The sequence below is a fragment of the Erpetoichthys calabaricus genome, chromosome 6 (genome assembly GCF_900747795.2).
Source record: "Erpetoichthys calabaricus chromosome 6, fErpCal1.3, whole genome shotgun sequence".
In the NCBI taxonomy this organism is placed as follows: domain Eukaryota; kingdom Metazoa; phylum Chordata; class Cladistia; order Polypteriformes; family Polypteridae; genus Erpetoichthys; species Erpetoichthys calabaricus.
Genome location: NC_041399.2, coordinates 212638901 through 212652658, shown reverse-complemented (window position 1 = coordinate 212652658; position 13758 = coordinate 212638901). Strand labels below are relative to the sequence as shown.

The window sequence follows — 13758 nt, the reverse complement described above, 5'->3', positions numbered from 1 at the left end:
TCGTCTTTACGAATTGTTATTATTTGTGTGAGAGTTATTTTACTGATATTAAAAAGAAGTAAACACAAACACGCCGAGAAGTTTTATTTATTCATCCACGTTACTGTCGCGGAAACTGCCACATTGTAACTTTTTTTTAGTTGCCACTACTCGATAGTAGAAGAGATGAGGAAAACAGCTTTGAGTCTTTCTACTTTTTGACTGCACCGAGCTGTAAACAACGGGTCGGGGCAGCGTCCTCCCTTCTCGCACTGTTTGTGACACTTCAAGTGCCCCGTTGACTCCTGGGAGAGTGGAAATCTTTGCGAATGAGTGTAATTGGTGCCATCGAAGCAGGACTGTTTGTAAATTGCCCTGCACGATAAGAAGATGGAGAGTTTACATCTAATAAGATGTACAGACCTCTTCATGTAACGTGTTGGACTTGGGAGTTGTTTGGACCTTCTGCCCATTAATCACGGAAGGGCAGCGTCCACATTTATCAGAATTATTTTTCTCTTAAATCACAGGCACGTCGTGCAAGGTTGTCAGGCAGAAATTTGGACTATCCCATAGAAAATGTAATTTCTATACCACAGCGGTCGTGTAGCGCCTTTCACAAGGGATCTACTACTGAGAAATGATCCAAATACATTTTAGCTGCTGTTAGTTCTACTTACCTGTTGTGTTATAGCGCCTTTAAAATGTAGTTTACCCGAAATCACTCCAGTAGTGCTCAATGTATCTTTACTTCTTAAATGTTAATGTTTTACTGTTTAATAACTTACAGACTACATTTTATTTTTTTAAGTTGCACTCAGTGAGTGAAGCCACTGGGTAATCAACTAGTTACTTATAAATGCCAATAGGGACTCTGCTTTGTTGGGCCCTTGAGCAAGGCCCTTAACCTGCAATTGCTGAGCGCTTTGAGTAGTGAGAAAAGCACTATATAAATGCAAAGAATTATTATAAAGTGACAGCTAAGTACCGTAAGAAGATAGTAAAAATATATATTTATTACAAACTTTGAAAATGAAGTAAATACGGGACATTTGGGTGACCCTGAAAGGTCAGTGCGGGACAGGGGACAAAATGATCAAATATGGGACATGTCCCGTTTATAAGGGACGTCTGGCAACCCATCAATAACTAATTCCAAATATAAGCAATAATAAATCGAAAAAATACAATTTTATTTTTTGAAATGATACAAAACTTGCAGTAAAATGGAAAAACTGTTTATTTTTGTATACTTTCACTTTATTTATGTTTGAAAGGTTTTCTATTTTTTCTAATGGCAAAATCTTTGATCAGATCCTCAAAACCAATCTTGCGTAGCTCATCTGCTTCTGTACTTAGCAGAGATCAGGCATCCAGCCTGCCTTGTTGCCCAGTTGTTCGGCTGGGATTATTAATATACTTCAACTGAGAAAATGAACGCTCAGCTGAGCAATTTGTAACCATTAATGTTAAAAAAATAGGAAAGCAAGTGCCTCTGTTTGTAAAGGCACACTCAACATTGCCTTCTAAAATTATTTTCTAAAGTTCAGCATGACTGAATCTTATTTTAACGTTTTTTTGTTGCACTGAATTTATGACGCACATGCAGTGTGAGTGAAACTGCTGAAGCTCAGCTGAGAAATTTAGTGTTCAAGTCCATCGGGTAAGCAGTCATCAGCAGCTTTTGACAACACTGAGATTAACTTTCAATGTCAGTAGAAGATGAAGTGACATTATGTGGCACATCACTTAGAAAAGAAAATCTCTCTGCTATTTCTTTGTATTTTTCTCCTCTTCTTCTCATCTCAGTTTCAAGTTTGTCAACAGTTGTGTAAAAGGTGGTGAAACAAAATTTATCTCTGGCATTTAGATATACAGTATGTTGTATGTCCAAGATTAAAATATATCATGCACCTCTATTATTACTATTTTATTATTATTTTTATAATTTTTTATATATGTATGTTATTTGGGAGCCCCTTTTTGTGAAACCTAGTTCAGCTGCACCATTTGCAGTTTGGCACCATATGGTCCATGGTAAATCTGGCAGTAAAAAATTTCTGTGTTGCCCTTCTTCCCTTGATGCCCTAAACATGTGCTTATTTTGTTTAATGGTTAATCCAGCCCTGGCGTGCATGCTTGGCTGGACAAGATGGGCTGGAATTCTTCAGTAGCCGTGACCTGCGACTACCGTTAATAGACTTCAATTCACATCAAGAGAGTCCAGAAGCCTCAGATCGATTCAGCGACTTCAGACATGCTGAGGCCAATAAGATGACACCCCTATCAGCAGCATCTATTTGACTCCACCCACTTTCCAAGAGCCACTCCCTAAGTTTTCCTGCTGTATTGACGCCTATATTGCATGCCCATCATAGCGATTTCAATTCCTGCTACGTTTATTTTTTTCATACGTCAATGTAACTTTTTTGTGTGAAAAACGTAAATGAATCAATTTTCAAGGTAAAGCAGCACATCGCATTAAAAATGTCTACTGAAGCCAGTTAGTAAATTATTTAATTGTGCAGTTATGCAAGAGGTAAAAATAGACGTCGTCGTGATTCTCACATGAATACAAAGAGGTTCCGGGCCTCATAGTGTCTGAAGTGCTCGGTTCTGTCGGAGGCCTAAAACTGCCTGACTACAGCTGGATACTTTTTTTTTTTTCAATATGTGTAGTGCGGTCAAATTACCCAGATTAAATTAACACATTTAGGGCTGCGTTACAAAATCTAACTGCAGAAATTTTTAACATATTAATCACGTGTGTTAAATGCAATTGACGGCCTTAGCTGAAATCCAGTTAATCATCGTTGACCACAGTATTAATGTTTGCAGTGCATCATCTATTTTATTGTATTTTGTAATGCATCATCGAAAAAATGTATAGTAATAAAATGTTTGTGATATACCATCTGTTGGAATGACAAATGCAATGCATTTTATTGTTGTAAATGTTTGTGATGCATGCACGGAGCTGGACAGTTTGACATCTGTGGTAGAGCAACGGGCGCTGAGCAGGCTCCTGTCAATCATGGAGAATCCACTGCATTCACTGAACAGGATCATCTCTAGACAGAGGAGCAGCTTCAGCGACAGATTGCTGTCACCGTCCTGCTCCAAGTTATTGTCTGTTATACCTGCATTTTTATCACTCTTTAATTTAATATTGTTATTATCAGTATGCTGCTGCTGGAGTATGGGAATTTCCCCTTGGGATTAATAAAGTATCTATCTATCTATCTATCTATCTATCTATCTATCTATCTATCTATCTATCTATCTATCTATCTATCTATCTATCTATCTATCTATCTATCTATCTATCTATCTATCTATCTATCTATCTATCTATCTATCTGAATGAAAAATACAATGCATGTTGTTACTACAAATGTTTGTGAAGCTCTATCTGTTGGAATAACAAAGGCAGTGCATTTTATTAGTACAAATGTTTGTGATGTGCCATTGTCCTTTTATTAAGGTGGATAATGCATCAAGCTAAACCTGCTGTCTGAGGTTTTCCTATTTTTGCTTTGATTTCCTACAAATATTTACAGTAAACGTGAAAAAAATGAATCAGCACATCATTTGGTCTTGTCCCAAAACTGGCTGCCCAAGACTTGTACAAATTAAATGCAATGAGACAAACAACTCTTACTGAATTCTCTAAAATATCGTAATGTCCCCTTGTCCCGGCTGCATTCAACATCAACACTTGACCTTCCACCTGTCCTCGGTCAAGTGAATGACTTTCTATGTAATATAGAGAAAAATAAAGAAAAGGAGATTCCATCCATCCATCCATTTTCTGCTGAAGCCAATCCCAGCCAACACAGGGTGCAAGGCAGGAACCAATCCCGGGCAGGGCGCCAACCCATCGCAGGACACACACACACACACACATACAGTAAGGACAATTTAGGATTGCCAATGCACCTAAGAAAAGGAGATTCATGAAAACTAAAAATGTACTTTTGTTTCAGACCCCGGGCAAAAAGGAAATGACACTTGAAACCAGGAAAGAGATGGAGAAGCATGCCAAAGCCAAAAAGGATGAACGTAAAGCTCAGCTCGACCCACGCCACAAGTATATCATATCGTTAATTGCATACGGACTTAACCTGAGCGAACTGGAAGTGGAAGATTTTATTATTTCTGATGATAAGGTAAGATTTACTGAAGATACAAGTGAAGAAAGAGCCAGGTTGAGACGAGGAATCTAGAAAATGTGTGTAATGTGAATCATTACAGGGAGCATCCAATCACAGTGAGATCCTGAGCTTCCTTTGTACAAATTTTAAAAACTAGATGTAAAGATGTACAAGATTGACTAAGGCACATTAGATGAAGGGATCTGCCAAAAATGTAATGATCTTCTTCTTCTTCCTCTTCAACTTTTCCCAATTTTATGTGGGGTCGATATACAGTACTTGATCAACCTTCTCCATACAGTTTGGTCCTGTACCTCCCGGCCAGTCAGACCCTTTCCTTCAGATCTCCTTTTACTTTATCTGACCTCCTCCGCTTTGGCAGCCCTCACTTTGTCTTCCCTTGGATTTCTATTCCCATCACTCTTTTGCCCACTTATTCATTGTCTCTCCTCATCACATGTCCATACCTCATCAACCTACTTTCCTGTACTTACTTGGATTTCTCTCCCACTTTTATTGTACTTTGTCTCATTTCTTGTTCTGTCTTTTACTTGTAACTCCACACATCCATCTCAATATTCTCATTTCTACCACATTCGTCTTCTCCTGCAGTCCACTTTATTGCCCATGTCTCAGCTTCGTACACCATTGTTGGTCTTACCATGGTCTTATAAACCTCTGATTACACAATACACCTGATGCTGTCTTCCAATTGTTCCAGCCACACTGTACTCTGTGGGTTATGTCTGCATCTAGTTCTCAATCTTGAGCTACTGCTGATCCTAGATAAACTTATCCCCTCTTTTCAATAGCTCTTCCTGAATCCTAATAATAACACTGGTCTACAAAAAATATTTTTGTTTGCTCCTGGGAACTTCGGAGCATCTCTTTATTAAGTTTTTTACACTGATTTCATATATGAAATCGGAAATTAAGCCAGCACGTCAGGTTTTTGAAATACACATCATTGACGTTTTGACACTTTTGAATATCAATATAATATATCAACACGATATCTGGAGTTTGGACTATGTCCTATTTGGACGCTGAAGTCGAGAACAACAGAAGGCAAAAACACCAATTTAAAATAAAAAGCAATTTCTTTATTCTTGGTGAAAGGAGGCAGGCTGCCCGCCTGCTAGCTCAAGTTGCTACTGACAGGTTAGATCAGACAACCCGCCCAAAGCAGGATGTTTATCCCTTTTTATAACCAGTCTTTATTCTTAAACAAAAAGAGGAAATATGGCAGTTCATTTTGAGGTCATACATAGATCGTTATAGCTTGCGGTCAAACCCTAGATTGGAACATACAGGAATGCACAGTATTTCTAACAGTTAAAGGAGTTATTACCACATTCACAGTCTTAAGCAATAGCCCTTGTCAGCATCAATACACACAAGACCAACTGCAGTGATCTCCCAGCTAACTGTCACAGGGTGTGTGCAACCTAAGCAGATTTAGACAATACTCACTTCCTCATCCTTTCTGCACCATCAGGGTTACAATACTTCAACGGCTATGTGGCAGTTACTGTACAATTTAAGAATCTTTTCTCAACTTATAAAAGGATTAATGTTATACTGTCGGTTAATGCACAGCACATTCTTATTATAGCTTACATTCCAGTTAATAATGTTTTTTCTTTCTCAACCACCAAAATTGTTTGAATGTGTTTATTCTGAAAACAAACCAGAAGACGATACCAGAGACACGTTAATGCATATTTATTTCAATTTACGTCAATATAAAAGTGAGGTCAGAGTGCCCAAAAATGTTGGAGGCACTCGCTTTTTCTCTTGTACTGCACATTCGTCTCTCTTTGCATGAACCAAAAGCAGTCACCCATCGTGCTGAGTGAATTTTCCTCAATATCAGTTTTCCTTCACCTTTATATCTTGATGAAATCTTTCCCCGTGCTCATCTCTGACATCGCTTAGATTTGGTGGAAAAAAGTCGAGATGAGAATGTAAAAAATGCGTCTTCAGTGACATTCTGGCTGGCGTAAGCTCATACGCTTTCAGCAGGTTCTCCACAAGCTCAGTATAATTCTCTGCGACTGTCAAGAAAATTCTGGACAACGAGTGAGGGTGCTGATTCAGTGGGCTTCAGTTTCCTTTTGAACTCATCGTCAAGCATCAGTTCACGGATTTCAGGGCCATAAAAAACACCTTCCTTAATTTTGGCTCCACTTTACTCGAGACCAAACTTATTCCTTAAATGCTGAAACGCATCACTTTTACTGTCCAGTCACCCTAGTTGTCCAAGACCTGGAACATCATAACTAAAAAATGGGACGTGCTGGATGAAAACGGTTTTCAGATTTGGAGTTAGCAAGTGAAATTTGTTAAAGTACAGATAGCAAAATGCTTGTTGACCAGTGATATTATACCTCAAATGTTCTATATTCTTCTTCCTATTTATAATCAATCTTCTATATTACAAAGCCATTCTCCATTCTTCCAACTTTCTCTCCACCTCATCCTTTCTGGTGCTACACAGCACAATGTCAATTGCAAAAGCCTCCTCAGTGATTTTTCAGTTCTGATATTAATTTTAGTTTTAGTTTTTATTTTCCATCCATCCGTTATCCAACCCGCTATATCCTAACTACAGGGTCACGGGGGTCTGCTGAAGCCAATCCCAGCCAACACAGGGCGCAAGGCAGGAAACAAACCCTGGGAGAGTGCCAGCCCACCACAGGGCGCGCACACACACACACACCAAGCACATACTAGGGACAATTTAGGATAACCAATGCCTCTAACCTGCATGTCTTTGGACTGTGGGAGGAAACCCACACAGACACGGGGAGAACATGCAAACTCCACCGTGCAGCCCTTAGTTTTTATTTTATAAAATTAATTTTCGTTTTTATGTCGTTCTAGTTTTCAGTGGAGTCAACAATTATTATTTTTATTTACTTCTGTGTTTAAAATTTTAGTTTTTATTTTATTTAGTTCTGGCCTTTTTATATAATATTAGTACAATTTTTGTTTTTTTTTCTGTTGCAAGACCACAAATCCTGGCCTACACATATTTCAATGCAACTTATGTTTCAGTCAACAAAATACACTCACAGTTCATAATTCCATTAAACACAGCTTTACTATCAATGACCAAACGGATTAAGTGCCCTAATGAGTACAGTCAGGAAGATCAAATGTTTCAACCCAAGAAACCAGTCTGTGTAAGCACGTTGCTGTTGAACTTTAAACAAGTACACATTTCGAGAGATTTGTTCATGTTGCAATGACATCCATTGCACAGATAGCCACACAGTGAAAATATTCGCTTGACGAGCGCCTGTAATGCAAGTACACAGATGAGGTCCTCGGCCATTGGCGCCAGCAGACTGTATGTTGACGATTTCTGCTGCCAGTATTGAAGCAGGGACGTGCGGTGAGGTTCATGAGGCACTGACTCCTTCAGAATCAGATTTGCAAATATATGAACCCATATCTTATTCACTATTCGATTGACAGCATGCACATTGACTACTGGTTATGTTTAATATCTCGTCAGCATTCTTTACACACATATTTGGGAAAGAAAGAACGTTACATTTATGGCATTGAGAGAGAGCGGAGAGAGCGCATTTGCTCCTCACCCTCCATGTGTTCTAAATTTGCCATCGCAATTTCACAATTTATACTCATTCAATACAAATGAAAGAATAGAGTGGTGTACAAAAAACAGATTTCAATTTTGACCTTAATTGAAATATTAAGTTGTTTTTAAAAGATTTTAATTCTTATGCTTTAGTCAATTTTAATGCAGACTGATCAACAAAAGGGCAGCCCGGTGGCGCAGTGGTTCGCTTCCTGGGTCCTCCCTGCGTGGAGTTTGCATGTTCTCCCCGTGTCTGTGTGGGTTTCCTCCCACAGTCCAAAGACATGCAGGTTAGGTGCATTGGCGATTCTAAATTGTCCCTAGTGTGTGCTTGGTGTGTGCGTGTCCTGTGGTGGGCTGGCGCCCTGCCCGGGATTTGTTCCTGCCTTGTGCCCTGTGCTAGCTAGGATTGGCTCCAGCGGACCCCTGTGACCCTGTAGTTAGGATATAGCGGGTTGGATAATGACTGACTGACGGACTGATTCTTTTCTATACCCACTGGTATGTGCATTATATTATTGGACAGACAAGGACAAATATGTTGATCCCCTTACAGTTCACTGAAAATGTGCTCTATGCCTCCTAAAAAGTGATAAAATGAAAAGCCATTATCTCCTATAGACCTGCATGCTCCTGATTTATCATTGAGTAAAGCAAGTCAAGTGTAACAAGAAATGAAGTATTGCTTCTTCTACAAAGAATTTCTCAAAGAATTTTGCTTCCCAGTTCCTCCCTGCGTGGAGTTTGCATGTTCTCCCCGTGTCTGTGTGGGTTTCCTCCGGGCGCTCCGGTTTCCTCCCACAGTCCAAAGACATGCAGGTTAGGTACATTGGTGATCCTAAATTGTCCGTAATGTATACTTTGTGTGTGTGCCCTGTGGTGGGCTGGCACCCTGCCTGGAGTTTGTTCCTGCCTTGCGCCCTTTGCTGGCTGGGATTGGCTCCAGCGGACCCCCGTGACCCTGTGTTAGAATATAGTGGGTTGGACAATGACTGACTGAGTGATCAACAAAAGTATAACAAGAAAAGCAAACGAATATTTTATTTAAGGTCAAAATTTAGTCTTTAAATATTGGATTTTTTTTCTTAGTCTGATCTCATTTTTTTTATAAAATTGAAAACCGTTTATGGTCTTACCTTTATTTGTAAATGAAGTCCATGCGACTATCCTTAATAAACATGTATAATAAACGTGTCTGCAAACCTTATATTGGCGACGCACAGAGAGGCAGCAACAGGCACGTGCCAATTGCATGCATCAACCCAGCGTGTGAGGGAGAGCGCAGTCCGAAGTGAGGTAAGGCTCGTCACTACCGCACCTCACGTTTCTGTCTTCTATTTGTTCAGGAAATGCGCAAATTCAGCAATTTTGACAGTAAAAAAAAATAAAAATTATTGGAATCATACAGAAAACAAATTTATAGCACAGACCAGTAGACAAATTTATTTTCTGCTATTGTTATTAGTTTTTTTTTTTTACTTTTCATGCCTTCCCCGGTTGCACGTCCCTGTACTGAAGTGCAGTCCAGGTGCCAGAGAAGTGCTGGACTTCCACTAAATACTCATCCAGTTGGTCCTGGACTGAAACTCTGAGAATCTTTTCTTCTTCTCGCACGCTACATTTGCTTTTATTATCATCTGCGCTGTAATTAAAGTATTTCCACACGTTACTTTCTTGCTTTCTACCCGCAAAAATCTGTGCAAAACTCGCCATCGGCAACCACACGTTTTTACTGCTTTAATTTCATGAACCAAATATGCTCAAAAAACAAACAATGGTCCTTTACGGAAGATGCGCCACGTGACTATAGTAAGCCCAAGGTACAAGACCACCGCATAGTGAGCAGCACAACGTAACTGAATGCTCAGGGCGACCTATAAACAACCCCTCTGCACGACTGAACCAGATTGAACGAAAATGCTGTTGCTGTTTTTTTTGTTTTTACTCAATTTTTGTTCTCGTTTTAGTTCGTTCACATATCACTAATTTTTATTTTTATTTAATTTTAGTTTCTCTGTTTGCCTTAATTCAATTCTTGTTCTTGTAAAACGAAAAACAATATTTTTAGTTCTAGTTCTCATTTTCGTTATGAAAATATCACTGGCCTCCACCAAGGGAACTGGTCTTTTATCCCACAAGTCATCACCATCCATAACTATATCAAAGAGGTAAGGACTCTCTGCCTTCAGGGAAGGTGACGAAATCACCCTGAGAACAGCGAGGGCCAAACTATCCCGCACCATCAGAGCAGCAAAGTGCGCACATGCCCAGAGAATCCATGGACTTTTCCTACATGACAATGATGCACGGAGCATGTGGAAAGGCATCCAGGCTATCACTAATTACAGGACAACACCACCTACCTGTGACAGTGATGCCTCCCTTCCAGATGTGCTGAATGACTTCTATGCAGGGTTTGAAGCACAGAACAACGTGGTGATGAGAAAGACCACCTCTCCTCCTAGTGACCAGGCATTAAATCTGACTGTGGCCGATGTGAGAAATATTCTACGAACAGTCAACCCACGGAAGGCTGCAGGACTAGACAATATTCCTGGCAGAGTACTAAGAGAATGTGCAGACCAGCTGGCAGACGTTTTTACGGACATCTTCAACATCTCCCTGAGCACCGCCATCGTCCCAAGCTGCTTCAAAACCACCACCATAGTTCCCGTGCCAAAAAAGTCGCAAGTGTCCAACCTCAATGACTACCGTCCCGTTGCACTCACATCCATCATTATGAAGTGCTTCGAGAAGCTGTCATGAGGCACATCAAAATCCTGCTGCCCCCCTCACTGGATCCCCTGCAGTTTGCTTACCGCCGGAACCGTTCAACAGATGATGCAATAGCCACCACTCTCCATCTGGCTCTCGCTCATCTGGACAATAAGGACACATCTGTTCGAATGCTGTTTATCGACTTCAGCTCAGCATTCAACACGATCATTCCTCAGCAGCTGACGGAAAGGCTGAGCCTGCTGGGACTGAACACCTCCCTCTGTAACTGGATTCTGGACTTCCTGACTGAGAGCTCAGTCAGTCAGAATTGGAAACAACATCTCCAGAACCACCACACTGAGCACTGGTGCCCCTCAAGGCTGTGTGCTCAGTCCATTACTGTTCACACTACTGACTCATGACTGTGCAGCAATGCACAGCTCTAATCACATCATAAAATTTGCTGATGACACAACTGTGGTGGGTCTCATCAGCAACAACAATGAGTCAGCATACAGAGAGGAGGTGCAGCGGTTAACGGACTGGTGTAAAGCCAATAACCTGTATCTGAATGTAGACAAAACAAAGGAGATGATTGTTGACTTTAGGAAGGCTAAGAGTGACCATCTGCCATTGAACATTGACAGCTTAACTGTGGAGGTCATCAATAGCACCAAATTCCTGGGTGTCCACCTGGCAGAGAACCTCACCTGGTCCCACAACACCAGCTCTTTAGCAAAGAAAGCCCAGTAGCAGCTCTACTTCCTGCGTAGGCTGAGGAAAGCCCATCTTCCACCAGCTACTCTAACAACATTCTACAGAGGAACCATAGAGAGCATCCTGAGCAACTGTATCCCTGTCTGGTTTGGAAATTGCACGGTCAGGGATCGCAAAGCCCTACAACAGATAGTGAAGACAGCTGAGAAGATCATCGGTGTCTCTCTTCCCTCCATTGTGGACATTTACACCATATGCTGCATCCACAAAGCCACCAGCATTGTGAATGATCCATCTCACCCCTCACATTCACTGTTTACACTCCTACTATTGGGAAAAAGGTACCAAAGCATTCGGGCCCTCACCACCAGAATGTGTAACAGTTTCTTCCCCCAAGCAGTCAGACTCCTGAACATTCATGGACCGGTCTGATATCTGATATATGTGTTCTGTTCTGCAGTGTTGCACATGTTTGCACATTTGACTCACATGCACCTTGTTATATGTTATGTGTCGTGGATTCTTCGTTGTCCTGTGTTTTATGTAGCACCATGGTCCTGGAGGAACGTTGTTTCATTTCACTGTATGCTGTACTACTGTATATGGATGAAATGACAATAAATACTCTTGACTTGACTTAAAGAAGATCCCTTGTACAGACCTACTCAAACTGGGATCTTGCCTGTTACCTCAACACTGCTTTTAACCTGAGTTTCCACCACTCCTCTTGTATTCTCTCCTGTTCATAGATCTTCAGCATTAGATCCCAAAACACACCTACTCCCTCTTGTCTTAAACTCTTCCAAGCTTCTATTGATATTTCATTCAGTCCTGTTGCCTTTCCATGCTTCATTCTTTTTAGTGCCTTCTTTACTTCCTCCCTCCTTACTCCTGGTACTAGCCCTTCGTTTGGGACTCCATCCTCAAGTCTTTATTCAACGGCTTTCCAAAGTACCTCTTCCATCAATTCTTGATCATCTCATGTTCACTCAAGACCAGCCCTTGCTCATCTTACATCTGCTTTATCTGACTAAAATTCTTTCCAGCCTTATTCCTAGCCTTTGCTATTCTAAAAATCCTTCATTCTCTCTCTTTTGTATCCCATTTTTCACCCATGGATAATAGAATTATGAAAGTGGGGTCACGTGAACTTTGCCACCTGTTGCAGAGGACAGAGCTTATCCTTTTAGAACTGGTTGCAAAGCAGGACCCCACCCTTGATGGCAAGACGGTTCATGACAGGATAGGAATACAGGGACTAATTTAAATATGCACTCATTTAAAGTTTTGAGAAATAAACCAGAGGACACAAAAAATGAGGATGCAGATTTCATCAGAACAAGGACCAAGCTAAAAAATATACCCAGGTCTCCAGCATACAAATCTGATCTGACAACTGCTGTTTACCCAGAGAAATATCAAACGTAGTAGAAACACTCAAGTCAAGTCATGTTGGGGACCATGCACTGGTACAGTGCGTTGCCGAACCCACTACACGACAAAACAACTCGGGATCCCAGTTGGCAACCCCCCAGGCAGACACACTGTCCAGTTCCACCATCTGGAAGTGACCCTCTCTCTGCCGCAGCCAGGTGTTACGTGGGCGACCCCTTGGCCTGGTTCAGCCACTCGGGTCTCAACAATGATGATCTTACATGCCGGATCCCCCGTCGGGGAAACGCACCACATGGCTGTAGTGCCATAACACAATAATAATAATAATAATAATAATAATAATAATTCATTACATTTATATAGCGCTTTTCTCAGTACTCAAAGCGCTATCCACACAGTGCAGGTCATGTGCCTCATTCGGGACTCCATGAGCAACACAAAGTCAAACCAATGGTACTCAAGGATTATCCGGAGAGACACAGTACCAAAGGAGTCCAGTCTTCGTCTCAGGTCACTGGATAGCGTCCATGTCTCACAACCATATAGCAAGCAAGCACCAGGAATCTAAATACTTAGACCTTCGTCCTTTTGCATAGATATAGGGAGCGCCACACACCCCTTTCCAACGACCTCATGACCCCCCATGCTCTCCCAATCCGTCTACTGACTACATAGGAACAGTCACCAGAGACATGAATGTCACCGCCGAGGTCAGTAAACCTCTCGATGAGGTCGACATTCTCTCCACAGACAGACACACTGCTGATGGCCATGCCCAAGAGGTCATTAAAGGCCTGGCTCTTTGGTTTTTATCCAGGACAATCGCAAGCCCAGACACTCAGACTCCTCACTCAACCTCTCGAGCTCCCCGATCAGAGCCTCCATTGATTCCATGAAGATCACAGCATCATCATCAACAGATGCCCCACAGCCGCTGGATCCCACGACTTCGCCCAACACCCAATCCAAGCAAGCATTGAACTGTTGCTGTTCAAATTACTGTTCAATGCTTGTAGAAACACTAGGGGATACTAATCAAAATGTACATTTAATAAGAATGGAAACTTAGTGGGTGGTGTTGTTTGTAGTGGTTGGTCTCGAATAATTAAGCCCAAACTTGTGAAATACAGTGGATTCGGAAAGGTCTGCAATGTGTTGTAGATTTAATTTAAAATGGACCCATTC

At 41.2% G+C, this 13758-nt stretch overlaps 1 protein-coding gene across 1 annotated transcript in view; it reads left to right on the top strand.

The window, feature by feature from the left end:
• The first annotated feature begins 3975 nt into the window (after positions 1-3975).
• Positions 3976-13758, top strand: part of LOC114641854 (dynein axonemal heavy chain 5-like) — a 329984-nt gene continuing 320201 nt past the window's right edge. Inside the window, exon 1 of the mRNA XM_051928805.1 lies at positions 3976-4148. Within this exon, the coding sequence (XP_051784765.1) occupies positions 3984-4148 (165 nt within the window). The 5' untranslated portion in view covers positions 3976-3983. The remainder of the gene's footprint in view (positions 4149-13758) is intronic.